Raw genomic sequence first — 16,721 nt, 5'->3', positions numbered from 1 at the left:
TGGTAAATGTGTGTGTGTGTGTGTGTGTGTGTGTGTGTGTTGCAGAATGCCGTGCGTGCCGCAGTATCCGATTCGCTCACGTATAGGGATGTGAAGTGTAGATTACACATCTTCCTTCCGACGGCATCTGTGCGATGCTCCTGGACATTGGCCGAATGGCATCTTTGCGTGGGAACTCGATGCAACGAGTTGTGTGATGCGCCAATATCGTCTTACGCCGTGTACCTACTGGGGCTCCTACTCCATAGTGGTGGGGACGGGAGAAATCATCATACAGTAGTAGTACCCTGCAGAAATTGTGAACAGCTCAGCGAGAGCAGAACACCTTGCATCTATTCTTCAACCTGGATATATGCTTTACAGAGAGGTAGCGACTTTTATTCTAATTTAGCGCCCCCCCCGCGTTTCATTCTACAACCCACCCCTTTCCAGCGACCTTGCGCTGCGTGACCTTCTTCATCGGCAACGGCCACCCTTGACCGCCGACGCCTTCGGCCCTCAGGTACGGCACCACCCAGACCTCGCGCTTGCTCGCCGTCGACGATATCTCTTTGACCGGCTTGCCGTAGCTCACGAGTGGCGTCCCCTTGGCCAGGCTCGCGAGCTGCCCGCCCGTCACATCCGTAAGCGACTGCATCCTCGTCTTGGGCGTCTTGTTCGGGTCCGCCCCTTGCGTCGCCCGCTGCAGGTGCGAGTACACGACGAACTCGGGGCACTCCTGCGGGCTGAGGTGTGAGAGCGGCGACGTCGGGTGGATGTAGACGAACTTGTCCGCGTCGTGGCCCGCGCCCAGCGGCACGAGAGGGACGTACGGCACGTCGATGGCCCGCCGCGGCTTGCGCGCCAGCTCCGGCGGCACCGCCGACTTATCCGCCCGCAGCGCCACGTGGTCGATGAACCCGGCCGCCACCATCTGCTTGAGATACGCCACTTGCTTGTCCGAGGGCGCGTCCAGCCGGTCCTGGTACTTGAGGTTCTTGAACGCCGGGATGTTGGCCCGCAGGAGCTCCGTGATCTGCTGCCGCAGCTGCGTGATCTCCTTCATCACCTTGAACCGCACGAAGTGGTCCTCGCACCACTTCTCCGTCGGGTCGTGCGCGTACTCGCCCACGACCTGCAGCAGCTTGATGGCGTCCGACCGGTCGTCCAGGTAGCAGAAGTTCCTGTGCGCCGCGTTGAACAGCCGCCGGATGTTGGCCTGCCGATCCTCGGCGATCACGTCGGCGTTGGACCGGAACTCGGACTCGTCGCGCGCCGCGAGCGACGGGATCGCCTGGTGTTCCGGCACGAAGATCTCGGCCGCCGAGAGCGCCGCCACCATCATGATGGTGTACGGCAGGCAATCGTGCTGGTGGCCTACCAGAAGGATGCGCGCGAAACGGGGCGAGAGCGGGAATATGGACATGGTCGATCCGATCTTGGTGATCTGCCCGGCCGGTGTGATGGCCGAGAGGTACGTGAGCAGCCTCTCGGCCTGATGCAGACCCATACGGTTCGGCGGCGTCGGGAACGGGAAGTTGACCACGTTGGACAGGTTCATCGCCTTGAGCTGGAGGACCACCCCGTCGACGGGCATCCGCAGGATCTCGGGGTCCGTGAACTCGGGCAGGTCTCTCTCGTAGACGGCCGAAGAGTAGAGTCTGTAGCAGTGGCCGGGTCCCGTGCGGCCGGCACGACCGGCGCGCTGGCTGGCGCTGGCCTTGCTAATCCAGCCGATCTCGTACGTCTGCACGCCGCTGAGCCGGTCGTACTGGCGCTCCTTGGAACGGCCGCAGTCGAAGACGTACCGGATGCCCGGGATCGTCAAACTGGTCTCCGCGACGTTGGTCGCCAGAATAACCTGACGATGGTTTTCGGGGGGGTCGTCAAAGACTCTCATCTGTTCCCTGGTGGGTAGCAGCGAGTAGAGGGGCAGGACCTGCATCTTCTGCGGGCCCGTCTCACCCTCCTCTCCTTCAATCTCGAACTCCTTGTCGTCTTCGTGCTTATGATCATCGTTGTCGTCGTCGTCCAGTCCGTCGTCAAAATCGGCCACGTCCGCATCGTCAACCTCGCCGAAATCGATATCCTCAACCTCAATAGGTGCATCCGTGGCGGAGATCTCGACCTTGGGCGTGCTTACTCCGGTGAAACCACCAAACTCTTCTGTCAGTCGCTTGCTCAGGTGCCGGATCTCGTTTTGACCCGTGAGGAAGACCAGGAAGCCTCCGGGAGGCAGCTTCTTGTGACCGCGTATAATCTTGTTGAAGGCCTCGTCGACGTAGTCGGTCTCGGTGCGCCGGGCGAAATGGATCGTGACGGGGTGCTGTCGTCCCTCAACCTCGACCACGGGTGGTGGCGTGGGAAACAGTGTGGTGTTGTTGGTCATGTCTTCGACTCTTAGCGTTGCGGACATGATGATGATCTTGAGTGGCTTGATTGAGGGGTCAATCTTGTCGTCGCCCTTGCGGATATTGTTGATGCGGCTCAACATGCCGACCAGGATGTCCGTGTTGACGCTTCTCTCGTGAGCTTCGTCAATGATGATTGCCGAGTACTTCTTGAGGGAGAAGTCCTGCGCCATCTCTCGCAGCAACACACCGTCCGTCATGAACTTGACGGCCGTCTTGGCCGATGTGGTACCCTCGAACCTGATCTGGTATCCGACTCTGTCCGAGTGATCACCCAATTCTTGCCCAACACGCTTCGACATGCTCACGGCGGCAACTCGACGAGGCTGCGTGACACCGATCATTCCTGGTGTGGCGGAGCCGGGAGAGCCGTAGCCCGCCTCATAGAGGAACTGTGGCACCTGAGTCGTCTTACCGGAACCAGTGGCACCGCAGACAACCACGATGTCGTTGTTGTGGATTACCTCCATAATCCTCTGTTCCTCCGCGACGACCGGGAGCTTCAGGCGCGCTTCTTGAATCTCCGGCGTCCTGGTCACCTGGACGGCGTACGCTTTGCGCGCAAGATTCGTCGTCGGCTGCAGCTCCTGCGGGAGGGGCTCTTGCTCGAGAGGCCGCGGTTGAAAGTTCTCTGGCCTGGGAATCTCGAGCGCTGTGGAAGTCGGTGTTACTGGTTCGTAGCCCAATGCCTGGTTTCTTTGAGCGTGGGCCCAGGCCTTGAACGCAGACTGCCTCTTGTTTCCCGAGTCGTCGTCTTCGTCCTCGTCTTCATCGTCATCTTCTGACTCTTCCTCGGACCCTTCACTTGATTCTTCGGATTCCTCCTCAGACTCTTCCTCGTTGTCGCCAGATCCCTGGTCCTCCATGTCCTCGTCATTGCTGATACCACCCCATTCATCCTCCGCGTCCTTCACCTTTTCGGGTTCGGCGATAGAGAATTTGGAAACCACACCGCCTCTCTTTTGGCGTTTCCGGAGCACTGGCCGCCCTGCCTCGTCGACATCAAGCGGGCGTTTCAAGCCGGAACCGACGGAGGCGGGGGGTTGAGGCTCCGGCTTTGCAACAGGCGCGGGTGCTGTTGATGATGCTGATACCGAAGCTGATACTGACGTCGATGTTGGTGGTGGTGGTGCTGCTGCTTGTGCCGGTCCAGGTGCCTGAGGCTTGGGTGCTGGCTTGATAGCCTTGGGCGCCTCGGCTTCACTGTCGTCAGAGTCCGGCTCGGGCGCATCTTTCCTCTCTTCATAAAGAAGCTCCTCCGCATCGGGGTCGACTTCCAAACCGGCGTTCTTCTCTCTGAGCGTACGGATCAGAGTCTGCCGTTTCGTCTCCTTGCCCTGGCCGAGGGTCTTGGTACTGGAAAAGAGACTGGTATCGACCTTTTGCTGGGCAAGCTTGGCAAGGATTTCTCGGTTTTCATCTTTGCGGAGCTTGTTGGTGATGTACTTTTCCAGACGCTTCGCCTTCTTGCCGCTAGCCTTGACCCCGTCCCCTTGCAGTTCAGCCTTGAGCTGTTCCCTCTTCTCCTGGAGGCGCTTCTGGTCCTCGGGGAGAATCTCATCCGTGTTGGTGTCCAAGTCGATGACACCGTTCCCCTTGGCCTTCTCTCGGGCCAGCACCTTGTGCTTACGCTGTCTTGGGACGAACTTGGGCATCTTGGATGACTGCAATATTCCAAGATTTGATGAGTTTTCGCTTCCCCGGTGATTGAATATGTGGTTGTGGCAGTTGTTCGCTGCCAGGGGCCGTCGTGTTGTGATGCAGCAGCGTCTCACTCAATAAGTATCTTGGTTGATATAAGACAAGACGGTAGTGAGTGTGCGTTGCGAGCTTCGGGGTCGATATACCGATCAAAGTTGAATGGAAATATGTATATAAAATCACAACTCTTATTGTCTTCAAAGATTTGCCATTTTAGGGGTATCAGGGCCGGGAGGAACGTGCGAACCGATTCTCACGTCCTCTAGAAGACGACGAGACGCGCAGGCGAACTTCTGGAAATTTTTGGATGGGAAGAGTTCTGCCGCCCTGACCGCCCATCATGTTTTCCAAACCCAGCCTAGTGCGGGGCGATCACCACCCCTGTCACTGTGGCATTTTGTGGGTCTGTCCTCATCCAGGCCCGCTGCTGCACTTCACCACACTCACTCACCCATCACTCACTAACTCACTCAGTGAGAATCTCACCTTACATCCATCTGTCACACTTCACTTCAGCATCCTCTTACATATTTCAGGAAGTCGTGGCACATTGGCACAGAACTCTTCTTGCTTCGAGATTCCCCGAGGCAAGGTTGTCGCTTTTCCAATTACACAATGGAGCCCCAAGGAACCAGAGAAGAGCCGTTCCCTGCAAGGAGCAGGCAAGAGGCGGGCACAGTGAACGGTGTCCCGACAGAAGTCACTTCCGTGTCCTTCTCTGACAAGTTCATGGTGACAATCTCGCAAGACGGCAAGCTCTCACAATGGGTGCGTTCGGGGGGGGGGGGGGGGGGTTGTCTCTGACACCCAGACATACATGCTGACGATCGCCAGATCCAAGTACCTCTGCAAGCGTCGTCAGGCGGCATGGTCGACCTGAGCTTGCCGTCGAGCAGCAGAGGCCTGCTCCCGTCCGTCCACCTCACGCCCAAGACTCTCCTCGGCGGAGGCGGCGACGAGAGGGAGACGCTCGGGCAGCTATACGCCGCGCAGATCGCCAGTCTACTCTCTACCAGAGACCCCGAGGACCGCAGGACGCTGGTTCTGGGGTTGGGGCTCAACAAGGTCGACACCGAGCGGGAGGCCTTCTTTGACACGGTTGAGCTGGTTCAGAAAGTGCTGTAAAGCCTGAGTCTAGAATTTTGACGATGCACTCACGCGTACAGGCGGGAATGCACTCGAGGCAGAGTGCTCAGAAGGGGTAGAAATAGACCCAGGAGCGGGCCATTTCAGGTTGAGGACGGCCGTGGGTTGACGAGTGGAAGCAGAACGTATCGGGAATTGTTCGTAAGTAGTACCGTGGAAACGACGAAGTCAATAGGCCCACGGTCTAAGGCCGGGCCTTCTTCCGGAACCCCCGAGTCAAAGGACGCCAGTCAACCTCCATCTCCTCGGTTTGATAATGTGCATGGAGTCAGTCAAGGGTATCACAGCAAGCCGTTCCATTCACAGCAGCAAACGCTTAGATACTACGGCGCATATAATACAAATGACTAAACCCAGCGAGACATTTCTCATGTGCAGCCAATCGGTATGCTTAGTCTGAATGTCGCTCTGCTGCATTGCTATGGACGAACGACGGCGCAATTCGGCCTTGCGCTCTGTTCCTTTCCCCTCCGGCCAGCGGCAGAAAGTCCCAAAAATAGACTACATGAGAGTTGTTGCGTGTTAGTTCTACCTTCTGTCCGTCACTTGGCAAACTCGTCAGATCCAGCTTTCTTTTTTTCCTCACGCTCCCCAACAGCCCCGACCGTGGCGGTGAGGTTAGCCCCGGGGGAAGCAGGAATGACAGCAACGAGAGCCGCTACCCAACCCCTTTCCCCACGTTCGAAGTGACATCCAAGCCCTGATAGGCGAGCAGGCCGGAAATGTCGTCAACAGCCCCCCTCCCGGGGAAGGCAAGCCGTCAGGATCCGACAGGCTGGGCCGGATTAGGAAAGCTGATAGGCCTGCTTCGAGGCCCTTGAGTGAACCTCTGCCCGTGGCGGGACGGGGCTGTGACGCACGGGTTCCAGCATGGGAAGGGAGGGTATTCGGGCAGATACAACCCGGTATCTGGCCCATCACGGACAAAAAGGAAAGAAGAGGCAGCAGTGGCGGTCTGGCGGCGGGAGGGCGCAGCGGCGGACGGGAACAAGTGTGCGAAGAGAGGCCGACGGTGCCCGCGAAGAGCGGCATGTATTTCTTTGCTTCTTCTTAACATGAATCATCCGGAATGGCGAAATTCTAGAAGGATAAGATGGCGGCTTCCTTCACCCTTTCGCCCTCTCTCACAGAAACGCTTCGTGTGATAAACAGGCAAGCAATCTTACACGCATCGCATACCGAGGCGGGACTTCGGTAGGCCTGCAAAAGCTCGTGGAAAGAGAGGTGAAAGTGTTAACTTTGTCTGCAGATAACATTGGTACTAGCTAGCATCTTTGAATCTACACGGAGTAGCGGCTCGGGTGCTGTTGAAGAACATGTCGAGGAAAGATCCTCCTTCCCCTCGACCTCCGCCAAACCCGCCACCAAGCCCGAGTTAACAAGAGACCGGGGAAACTCCATCCATGAAGAGTGAGTTTCGATCCCGTTGGCGTAGGTCCAGTGGCTCACACGTTTGAAGGGCATGCTTGTGCATACATAGCAACTCGCTTACAGTGTGTTGAGTGATCACGCTTGGGTGGCGCCAAAAAGAAGAGGGAGAAAATGGAAAAGGAGGTAACGTGATAGAGCAGTCGGTTGCGGAAGCCGACCGCGCAATGCGCCGAAATATTATACAGAACCATCGCCGCGTGCCTCAGACTATCACAGCTTCGCCTTCTCCTTGAGGACCCACGCCCCGTCTCTGATTTCAAACTCGCTCCCCTTCTTCCACCCGAGCCACGCTTCGAGCGCCTCCTCGCCGCCCTCGCCGGGCGTGAGCGGAACGCCGACGTACCCTGCCCCCTCAACCCCGGGCCCCTGGCCCCGCCTCGCGTCTCCCGCCTTGCTCCCGTCCACGGCCAAGCACGGCGTCTCGACCAGCGCGACGGCCGGCCGCTGGTCCCCTTCCCTCCCGGCGTCCGTCTCGAGCTCATGGTACTCCAGCACGGGCGTGCAGCACGCGTCGGTGCCGTCAAACACCTCCTCCCACTCGCTCCTTGTCCGGCTTTTGAAGATCTCCGTGAACAACCCCCTCAGCTCGCCCCACCGGCCCCGGTCGAACCTGTTCTCCTCCCACCCCTTGCCGGCCAGCCCGAGACCCTCCACCAGCGCCGCGAAGAACTGCGGCTCCAACGCGCCGATGGCGACGTACTTGCCGTCCCTTGTCTCGTAGGTGTCGTAGTAGGGGCAACCGCCGTCCAGCATGTTCCTTCCCCTGCCGTTGTCGCCCAACGGATTCTTGAGCGCGAACCGCGGGAAAGTCGCGAGGTATGACGAGCCGTCGACCATGTTCGCCTCGACGACCTGGCCTGTGCCGCCGTTCCCCGCCCTCGCCAGCAGGGCCATCAGAATTCCCTGGAATAGCACGGCGCCGCCGCCGGCAAAGTCGGCGAGGATGTTCCAGGGCGGGTGCGGCTTCTCGCCCTCGCGGCCGAGCAGGCTCAGAGCCCCTGAGACGGCCAAGTAGTTGATGTCGTGGCCGGCCATGTCCCGATACCGGCCGTCCCTGCGGAACCCGGTCATTCGGGCGTACACCAGGCCCCGGTTCGTCCGCGTCAGGACATCCGGGCCGAGGCCCAGCTTCTCGAGCACGCCAGGGCGGAACGGGTCGATGAGCACGTCGGCCTCGGCGGCGAGGCGCTTTACGAGGGCGAGGCCGGCGGGGGACTTGAGGTCGACGGCGACGGATGCCTTGTGGCGGGCCAGCATATCCTCGGTCGGCAGGGGCGTGCGGCTGCCTGTGACGGCGCGGTCGATGCGGAGGACGGAGGCGCCGGCGTCTGCGAGGAGCATTCCGGCAAAGGGACCCGGGGCGAGACCGGCGAACTCGAGGACCTTGAGGCCTGTCAGGGGCGGTGAGCCGACCATCGTTGTGAATTCACTATGGAAAGATAGTACGGGGGGGAGGGGGATGCCGATGAAGACGATAGTGTTGTATAAAACGATATAAAATATTAGAGGTAGGATAAGAAACGGATGATATATCTAGGCGTATAGAACCGAATTGTGTTCAAAATAACATGTCTACACGATGAAATGAAATGGAATTCTGAGAAGTGTTTGAGACCAAAAAGTGCTCGGGCGTTGGATGCGATCATGAAAACATTATCCAACCGGAAAACCCCAGACAGAATTGGAGAAGCTCCCAAAAGCCGAAGCCGAGGCAGCGTGCGCCTGTGGATGGGATATTGGAGATGCTGCGCGGGGGACAGTCGAACACTGAAAACGACATGCAGCTCGCATCGCGGGGCAGACAGAGCTGCTGTGGGGAAGCAGCATCAGTTCGCCTGCAGCACACACACTCCTTGCCTAGGTAAGTGTATCTACTGAGCGTGAGTGTGGGGTTACCGACGGTGACGATGAACTGGCTGCTCCATTTGGGTTGCAAAGGGAGTTGGACCGAGGTGCCGCCAATGTCGAGTATAGGGAGAATCACTAGGTACAGATGCCATCGTCAAACACGCCATGCATCGCACTTTTTAGGACCATTTTGCATCATGTTCCCGCGGTCGCATCGAAACGAGAACAACCGTCCACTTTTGTACCACGGAAAACATGGGAAAAAACTGCAAAAAAATTGGTAGCTTCTCTTTGATTGAGCGTGTCATCCTTAGTGCAGGGGCCATGCTACTGTGAGAGTCGTTAGTACTGTGATTCGAACCCATGGTCTTTGGATTGTAAAGAACTTACATCTTCTCTGTATCGTTTCAAATTGACCAAATGCCCGAAGGCGGAAGGCTCACTGAATTTGGGACCTATATACTGACGATCTGCAGGACAGGTGATGATTCTTGGCCAATCAACCTCATCAAACAGTGGGCACATACCCACAGCTCAATCCCCAATAGATGTTTCCTCACGTGATCCTAGCTTACTGCGAGTACCTAGGTACCTCCTTTGCGTTTCGGTGTTCGGTGCCGAAAATGGGGCCGTTTCTTATCCACCCAAAGACTGAAGAGGTGATGTGACCCTGCTAATGAACATCGCGCATGAAGGTCGCCTCTGTGATATTCAGCTAGATTCAGGACTCTCATCTAGAACCGAAGCTGCATCCTGTCATTTGTGCTGACTCGGCCAGGAAATGTATCAAAACCACCATTATCAAATCCCCAAAAGGTAGGTGCCTATCCATACAATTTCCCATGCTCCCTTACAGAACCACGCCCGTCTCTCTCGAGGCCTCCCCCTTCGACATTACACACCTACGCGGTTCGACTCACAAATTCATCGACACCGCCGGGTCGACCCCGTTCAGCAACTCCACCGTCTCCTCCCACAGGCGCGCCTGCAGCTGCTCCCCCTCCTCGCCCTGCATAATCTTGGGGAACTTGACGACGGCGCAGTCGCTCATGTACCGCCCGTGGGCCTCCTCGCCCGCGAAGGCGGCCGCCATCAGGCACCGTGACCCAACCTCGGCCGACCGTGCCAGCAGCTTCAGCCCGACCTTGACTACGAGCGTCAGCGGGAACGGTATGTTGCGGAACAGCGCCGTCGAGCAGAGTCCCGGGTTCAGCGTCGTCACCTGCACCCGGCCCTTGCCCGACGCGTCCGCCGCGATGGCCATCTGCCGCGCCAGCATCACCTGCATCAGCTTCGTCGTGCTGTACCGGTCCGTCAGGCTCTTGTTGGTGTTGAGCGCCTTGTAAATGTCCTCGGCGTTGCGCTCGCGGAACTTGGCCTGTGATTCGCCGTGAGAACACTGAACACCAGGTTGTCCTCCCACACCGTCGCTCGCGCACCCTATACGGGTGCGTTTGACATGCAAAGGAAAGGGATGGCTGGGGAGACACTCACCATCTGACTCGCATCCGACGAGACAATAACAATCTTGGGCGTCACGTTGTGCGTCTTCCCCGTCCGCCTCAGCACCGGCAGCACCTTGAGGCTCAGCAGGAACGTGCTCAGCACGTTCACCGTCACCTGGCTCTCCCACCCCTCGGCGTCGACCCTTTTGCTCGTCGCGACGCCCGCGTTCAGCACCACGTAGTCCAGTCGTGGCAGCCGGTCCGCGCGAGCGGCGAATTCCTTGACGCTGTCGAATGAGGACTGGTCCAGCGGCCACACCTCGACGACGTCGCGCCGGCCCGTCGTGAGCTCAATGTCCGTCCGAGCCGCCTCGCCCTTGTCGGTGCTGCGGACGGCGAGTACCACCTTGGCCGCGTTGAGCCGCAGAAAGTGCCGCGCCGCCTCGAGGCCTAGCCCAACGTTGGAGCCCGTCACGATCACGACCCGGCCCGCGCAGTCCTCGGACGGGTACGGCAGCTTCTTGAACTGGGAGCGGATAAAGTCCACGCCCTTCATGGTTGCGAGTCCTTTTTCTCTCGGTGACGCTTTGGCGGGGAAGGGGAGTGGTGTTCCTGGTCTCGCGTGTCAACTTGGGCTTCTTGATGCGATGGCGGAACGCTCGGCGGTGGCTGATTTGTGGTTTCTATGATTCGAAAGCTACTGTGGACTGCTACAGTGTACATGCGAGGATGAAACAAAACAGCGGGGGGGCGCAAACAAGTGGTGATGAAATAGGAGGGAGGCCTGGTGAGTTTATCAATCAACACACTCACACATACACATACGCCTCCCTCCCCCTCCTCACCCCCTCCCGAACTTCCCGCTCCCGTTTTCATCCCCAAACCTATTTCACCACGCAGCGGGGGTGGAAAAGCCCAGAACGCTACCTCTATCCGGCAAACGTTTCACCAACCTTCAGTAACTAACAAATTAAAAAAATTAAAAATCAAAAAGAAATGCTGCGCAATGCACGTCGCTGCCCACAAGCGCGTCTCAACATGTGCCTGCTAGAGACGGTGCTGCGGTCGTGGCTAGCTGGCCGTACCTGCGGCGTTTTGCAGACTGCGCTTTAACATGTTTTGCCTTTCGAGACGTTGGCTACAGCAGCCTCTGTCATGCGGCCTCAACCTGTATCCCGCTTTGACGACCTCCATCCATCATGGTGGGTAACAGGTGGTGGTTTGTGTGTCTAAATCGTCCGCAGCTTCACACACACACACACCCCTCTCCCCCATTCCAGCTCAACTCAACGGGGTAAAGCAACCGCGGCAGGCGATCGCCGGTTCGCTGGGAGCCTGAAACTATCGATGCATAATCTACCACATTATGTATTATTGTCAATGTGAATCGTCCGGTCATGGATGAGCATGTTGCTATGAAAGCCGTCCGAACCCGGCTTCAAACACTTGATACATCGTCAGACATGACAAACCTGACTGGACCGTCTTGTCACATTACTATATTGCCTAAACTAGGCCCAAATAGCAAGCTTTACACCAAGTGGGAATATGTGTTTTCATTGCTGCCTCCGCATCGCTAATCTCTTTGGCCATCTTTGATCCAGTCTCCATCTCAAGAAACAAAATGTATGCCACTCTCATTAAAAGACTATCACCGCAACTGCCGCTGTTGAGCTGTCTGTCTACCGTCTCACACGCCTCCGGGGATCCCGCCGACGATACATGGGAAGATTTTACTACCTAAACGCCGCGCTCCTTCTTTTCTGTTCCCCCGGAAGCGTGGGGCGGGCCGGCATCACAGCGGGCATCGTTCTAGTGCTTCTCCGAAGAGCCGTCGTGTATATCGTATCGCGTCTTTACTGGACCTGGCTGACGATCTCGCTGGCCTTGCCAAGGGACTCCACCATTTGCTGGCACTCCTTCCTTCTGCGGATGGTGAAGTCGCTCTCCTTGAGCAGGTCATCTAGGGTGTCGGTGCGGTACATGTTCTCCAGAAGCTCCTTCTGCATCTCATCTTTGGTGAACCTGTAGCAACTGTCAGCACAACGAGTTCGTCAACCGGATTCACTATTTGACTCACTGGACGAGGGTGAGCATGATGGCCTTAGGCACCATATCGATCATGGTACGCTTCACAATGTTGTAGTACGAGGAGATGAGCAGCTCTGGACAGACGGGTTAGCGATTATCTCACCCAATGGCGCGACACAGATAATACGTACTGATGACTTCAACCTCAATGTTCTCCCGCTCCGAGAGCGTTCCAGAGGCCTTGAGTGTTGGCGGGGGAGCTTCCATGGCGGCCGCCTTCTTCTTGTTCTTCGCAGCAAAGAAGCTGCCAAAGAAGCCCCCGTTCGCAGAGTCCTCTGGCACGACCGGGCTGGACGCTCTAGGAGTGCCGCCCGGCAGAGGCTTGCCCGTCTTGGGGTCGACCTGGACGGGCTTGGAGGGGTTGTAGCGCTCGTTGACCATGGCCATAGCTCTGTGGCCGTTCAGGAAGTCGGGGTGGCCGGTGTTGATGTAGCATGCCTCCATGGCGACCAGGTCCTTGACCAGCTTGTTGGTGGGTTCCATGGCCTTCTTGAAGAAGTTGATGACGACGGTGTGGACCTTCTCCTTGAGCGAAGGATACCTGCGGTACAGGGTCTTGCCGAGGAGCTGCGACAGGATGCGCACCAGCTCGTCATAGACGAGAGACACGCACTTCAGACTGGGGTCTTCCAGGCGCTTGATTTGCTGCTTCACGATCAACTCAAAGGCGGTGGTGCCGACGAAGAGAGCCGGGGAGGAGCCGGACGAGTTGTACAGTATGGTGCGGATATCAACGTCCTTGACCACGTCGAAAGGGTCCACGGCCTTCACGCCGTTGGAGTACAGCTCGTGGAAGACGAAGCTGATTCTGGCACCGCCCGACAACTCCGTGCTCGAGAGCTCCGTGTTATTGCCATCCAACACCGTCCGCCACTCGTTTGTGAATTCGGTGATGATGTTGAGCACAATGTTTGCACTGTTGCCCAGCATGCTGGGTCCCAAGCTCTCCAGCTCGGCCGAGTACTTTTGCAGCGAGCTCGAGATGCGGGCCTTGATGTCGGGCAACGTCTGCTTGATGTGCATCATCAGGATGAGGTTGAGCTTCCTCGCCAGATAGGGGGTTCCGCAGTATGAGCTCTTGTTTCTGTACGCCTTGTGGTTGTCGAAGAAATTCTTCTCGTTTTCCAAAGCGGCCTGGATCGGCTTCTTGTTATCAATGTCTCGCTGACCGCGGTTGACGACAGGGACGTATCCCAGCCGCAGAGGAATAATGCGACCAGCCAGAATGTCGACAACATCAGTGCCCTCGTCCATGAGATCGACCTTTGTAAGAACGCCGATCGTCCGCTGACCCTCGGGGTCGACCTCGCGCGCAAGCTTGAGGCCGTCGGAGTTGGCAAGATCGATATTGGCGGCAGTGACGGCGAGGATGATGGCGTTGGACTTGGAGATGTACTTAAGGATCATGTCGCGGATCTGGCGCTCGATGTCTCGAGGCTGGTCTCCGACGGGAACTCTGGTCAGGCCGGGCAAATCGACCAGGGTCAGTGTAAGAACGTTCGGGGAGTAGACTCTCAGGTTGATGGGAGCGGGGGAGATGCCGGCGTTGCGGCCGACCTTGGCCTCGGTTTCTCTGCTGATTTCATCGCGAATCTTGTTAAAGTCGTAGAACTTCTGGCCGGGGATGTGGAGGAATTCGCCCCATTCGTCGGCGTTGGCCGCCTTGTCGGTGCTGTTTTCCACCTCCTCGATGCCGTTTTGTGAAGTCGCGGGACGGTTGATGAGCTGGAGCACGAGGGGTCGACGAGTGCAGATACCAGAGCCTCGAGGCAAGCTGCAGGGAACAAAGATGTTAGGGGATTGTTCCCACGAAGGTGGAAAACATGTGACGGCGGAGCGGGGCGGTGACACTCACAAGTCTCTTCCTACAATGTTTTCCAAAACGGAACTCTTACCGCTGGACTGACTGCCAACAACGACTATTTGAGGGAGGTCGATGGGGTTGGTGACGCCGACTGTTGTGAAGACGTCCTGGAGCTTGTTCACGAGGCTGGGGCGCATCGCACAGTTAGCTTTGGACATGGGTCAAGCGATGTTTGGGTATCCCATCACGTACGTGATCAAGGCGGGATCCGAGATGCCACCTTGGCTGGAAAGGGACTGGGGCGCGCTCATTGTTGCGATGCGGCCGGCGCTCTTGGAGGATGCGGTCGTGGGACGGATGAGGGGAGGTTGAGTATCAATTCGGGACAGGCGTCTTTGTGGTCAAGTGTCCTGTCGCAGATGGCTCCTGAATCGCAATACGATACGTGGAAGAAGGCGGGAAAGGGGGGAGGGAGGAGGGTCGGATTCGTAGCGAGGACGATCGGTAGCTTGGGGCGGGGATCGGATGGAGCTCAGCGATGACCCCCTGGGTTTATCGGCGACGACGGGTATGTAGTTTATGTCGGCAGAGAGGCGAAAGCCAGGTTGTCGAGCAGTTGCAAGTTTGAAGTTTTTGGTCGGGACGGGAATGGTGGGAGAAGAAGTCGCAAGCACCCAGATGTCTTTGTCGGTCGGTCTGTCGAGAGCCTACTCTGTACACACCCACCGCACGTTGGCAGTTGCTGCCCTGAAAGTGTGCTGTGCCTGGGATCCCTGCCGCACCAGCCACATGCGACCGGTCCCACCGGTGTCGTAGGCCCCTGTCACTCTGCCGACGATAGCACAGGCTACAGGCTACAGGACAGCACAGCACAGCACGGAAAATGGCGGGGTGTTGGGCTGGAGACCCTCCCACTTGGGCGCAGTTGACGCACGTGACCGATTCGTCCATCGCGTGGGGCAGCTTCAGCACCTCAACCTGCCCATGCCGACAGACATCCGCACTGGCGGGGCAGCGCCTGCGGCACTGCATCGCGAATGCGCGTGATATGCTGATGGGCGAAGAATCCGGTTGCCTAAGCGTACGTCACTCGAGCCGCGTACGCTGCGGTACCGTGGTGACGCCCCTATCAAGACCATGACGAGACATCGGGGCCTTGTTGATTTACTCATTTGACAGTTCCGTCTCCATCGCGCATTTTGGGGGGATGATAAATGAGGCTCGACGACTGCCAGCACTTGCCGCGTTGCGTTCTCTTGCATTCAAGCGCTGTGGAGGTGTGAACGGAGCTTACACATGTAACGGTTATTGCCTTGCTGGCCCATGCATCAGATTCGTCCTCTTCTTGTGATATAACCCAACTAACTACCTAAGCAGTGAACTCTGTGTTCATCCACGAATTTAGTATCTCTGATGTAGTCAAGTACTGCGTCAGTGCATGCCGTCAGGACAACGGCCCGTTGCTGAAGCGTCCGGACCGGAACGGAGAAGGACGGTGAGGGCGGAACAGTGACGGGCACCAAGATACAACAGAGCTCTGGCATTTTAGTGGCCGACAGCATCATGCCACCTTAAAGTCAGTTCATCCACAATTTTTTTTAACTAAGGTATGCCGATATGCTGTATTACCGGAACAGCTTGTCTGGTGCTTTTCAGCGGACCTGATCGACAGATGACAGTTTGTGTTCGATGTGTACATTGTATTGCATCAACCGATAAGCCTTTGTAGTCGACGGAGACAACCATAGATACGGGGCGTGTGACCCTCTGTCCGTCCCCTCAGTAGGTACCTGAGCTCATCTCTCAACCTTTCGACGGAATCCTTCTTGCATATGCAACATGCCTACATCGTACTACTCTGTACTTACTTTAGGCAAGGTAGGTAGGTAGGTGCCCTACGGTCTGGTCTCGTCTTCTGTAGTCTGTACGATGTATTCTGTAGTGTTGTGTTATTGAGCTTCACTATCTTGGGCCGCGACCAGTGAACCGGCGAGTGAACCGGCCCCCCCCTCCAACCACCCCAGTAACCAGGTCATCCATCTCCACACTTTAATGGTTTCCCCCCATCGAAGGCCCAATCACGCGGCATCCCGTCATCCACTTACTTGCTCGCCCCGATGCTTACCCAGTCAGAGTGTCACAGGTGACAGCAGTGTGCATCTGCCATGCCACAGGTCCCTTCCTGGGCTCCCTACCTCTAGGTACCGTACCCAAGGTACCTAGATCAGTACTCTTTACAGCGGAAGCCCCAAGTACCAGGCGAACTGAGGTATCTGAGTCGGTGACCTCCTGCCGTGCCTCAACCGTCGAGGTACCTACAGTATGGATACAGCCAGTATCTAATTAAGGTATGACCTCTACCGTCTCGTAGCCCCGAAACCAACCGACACCTACGGACTCCAAACTTCAAAGCTTCACCTTCCATTCCACGTCCCACCGCACCTTGGCTCGGCTCCCAGACCTTCGATCCGCCCGCGCACCTCATCTGCCTTGCCTTACCGCACCGAACATCCATACGTCCGTCCGCCCGCACTACCGTCCCCCCTACCGGACCTGACCAACGACCCTCCGCTGAACCATTCTGTAATCAAACAATCTAAACGACCTTCCTGCCTACTTACGTACCCGGCGACCAAGCACTCGCCACAACATTCCTACAGTAGTCCCTCGGCGTCTCCGTCACTCCCCAAGATATCGACAGACGAGAACAACCGCGGGTTCTTCCCGCGGTAACAAAGGCCGACCTGGACCCCAACTCCAATCCAGATACCAACTCCCATCCCATCGTCACCGAACAACATTCATCCACCCCGCCGGCCATCCAGATATCTTCCAACGCAGTCTTTCCGCCAGCCCTCGCGGCTT

The 16,721-nt window shown here is 57.4% G+C and overlaps 5 protein-coding genes across 5 annotated transcripts; 1 reads left to right on the top strand and 4 right to left on the bottom strand.

Moving 5' to 3' along the window:
- Nucleotides 1-406: 406 nt before the first annotated feature.
- CH63R_06656 (helicase associated domain-containing protein) lies at nucleotides 407-4,045 on the bottom strand (the record flags this gene model as incomplete). The annotated part of the gene is made up of 1 exon (XM_018301631.1): nucleotides 407-4,045. One exon carries the CDS (start codon nucleotides 4,043-4,045, stop codon nucleotides 407-409), a length of 3,639 nt encoding a protein of 1,212 aa, XP_018159481.1.
- Nucleotides 4,046-4,706: 661 nt separating this feature from the next.
- Nucleotides 4,707-5,216, top strand: CH63R_06655 (uncharacterized protein; the record flags this gene model as incomplete). The annotated part of the gene is made up of 2 exons (XM_018301630.1): nucleotides 4,707-4,859; nucleotides 4,926-5,216. The coding sequence occupies 2 exons, from the start codon at nucleotides 4,707-4,709 to the stop codon at nucleotides 5,214-5,216; spliced, it is 444 nt and encodes a 147-aa protein (XP_018159480.1).
- Nucleotides 5,217-6,878: 1,662 nt separating this feature from the next.
- Nucleotides 6,879-8,084, bottom strand: CH63R_06654 (CoA-transferase family III; the record flags this gene model as incomplete). Its single annotated transcript, XM_018301629.1, has 1 exon — nucleotides 6,879-8,084. The coding sequence occupies one exon, from the start codon at nucleotides 8,082-8,084 to the stop codon at nucleotides 6,879-6,881; it is 1,206 nt and encodes a 401-aa protein (XP_018159479.1).
- A 1,348-nt stretch (nucleotides 8,085-9,432) lies between these two features.
- On the bottom strand, nucleotides 9,433-10,517 carry CH63R_06653 (Short-chain dehydrogenase; the record flags this gene model as incomplete). Its single annotated transcript, XM_018301628.1, has 2 exons — nucleotides 9,433-9,894; nucleotides 10,011-10,517. 2 exons carry the CDS (start codon nucleotides 10,515-10,517, stop codon nucleotides 9,433-9,435), a joined length of 969 nt encoding a protein of 322 aa, XP_018159478.1.
- A 1,300-nt stretch (nucleotides 10,518-11,817) lies between these two features.
- Nucleotides 11,818-14,167, bottom strand: CH63R_06652 (Vacuolar protein sorting-associated protein 1; the record flags this gene model as incomplete). The annotated part of the gene is made up of 5 exons (XM_018301627.1): nucleotides 11,818-11,986; nucleotides 12,042-12,126; nucleotides 12,184-13,826; nucleotides 13,908-14,042; nucleotides 14,109-14,167. 5 exons carry the CDS (start codon nucleotides 14,165-14,167, stop codon nucleotides 11,818-11,820), a joined length of 2,091 nt encoding a protein of 696 aa, XP_018159477.1.
- Nucleotides 14,168-16,721: the final 2,554 nt, after the last annotated feature.

This window comes from Colletotrichum higginsianum, chromosome 4, assembly GCF_001672515.1.
Source record: "Colletotrichum higginsianum IMI 349063 chromosome 4, whole genome shotgun sequence".
Lineage (NCBI taxonomy): Eukaryota > Fungi > Ascomycota > Sordariomycetes > Glomerellales > Glomerellaceae > Colletotrichum > Colletotrichum higginsianum.
The sequence above is the reverse complement of the archived record's forward strand: the minus strand, read 5'-3'. Positions and strand labels throughout refer to the sequence as shown.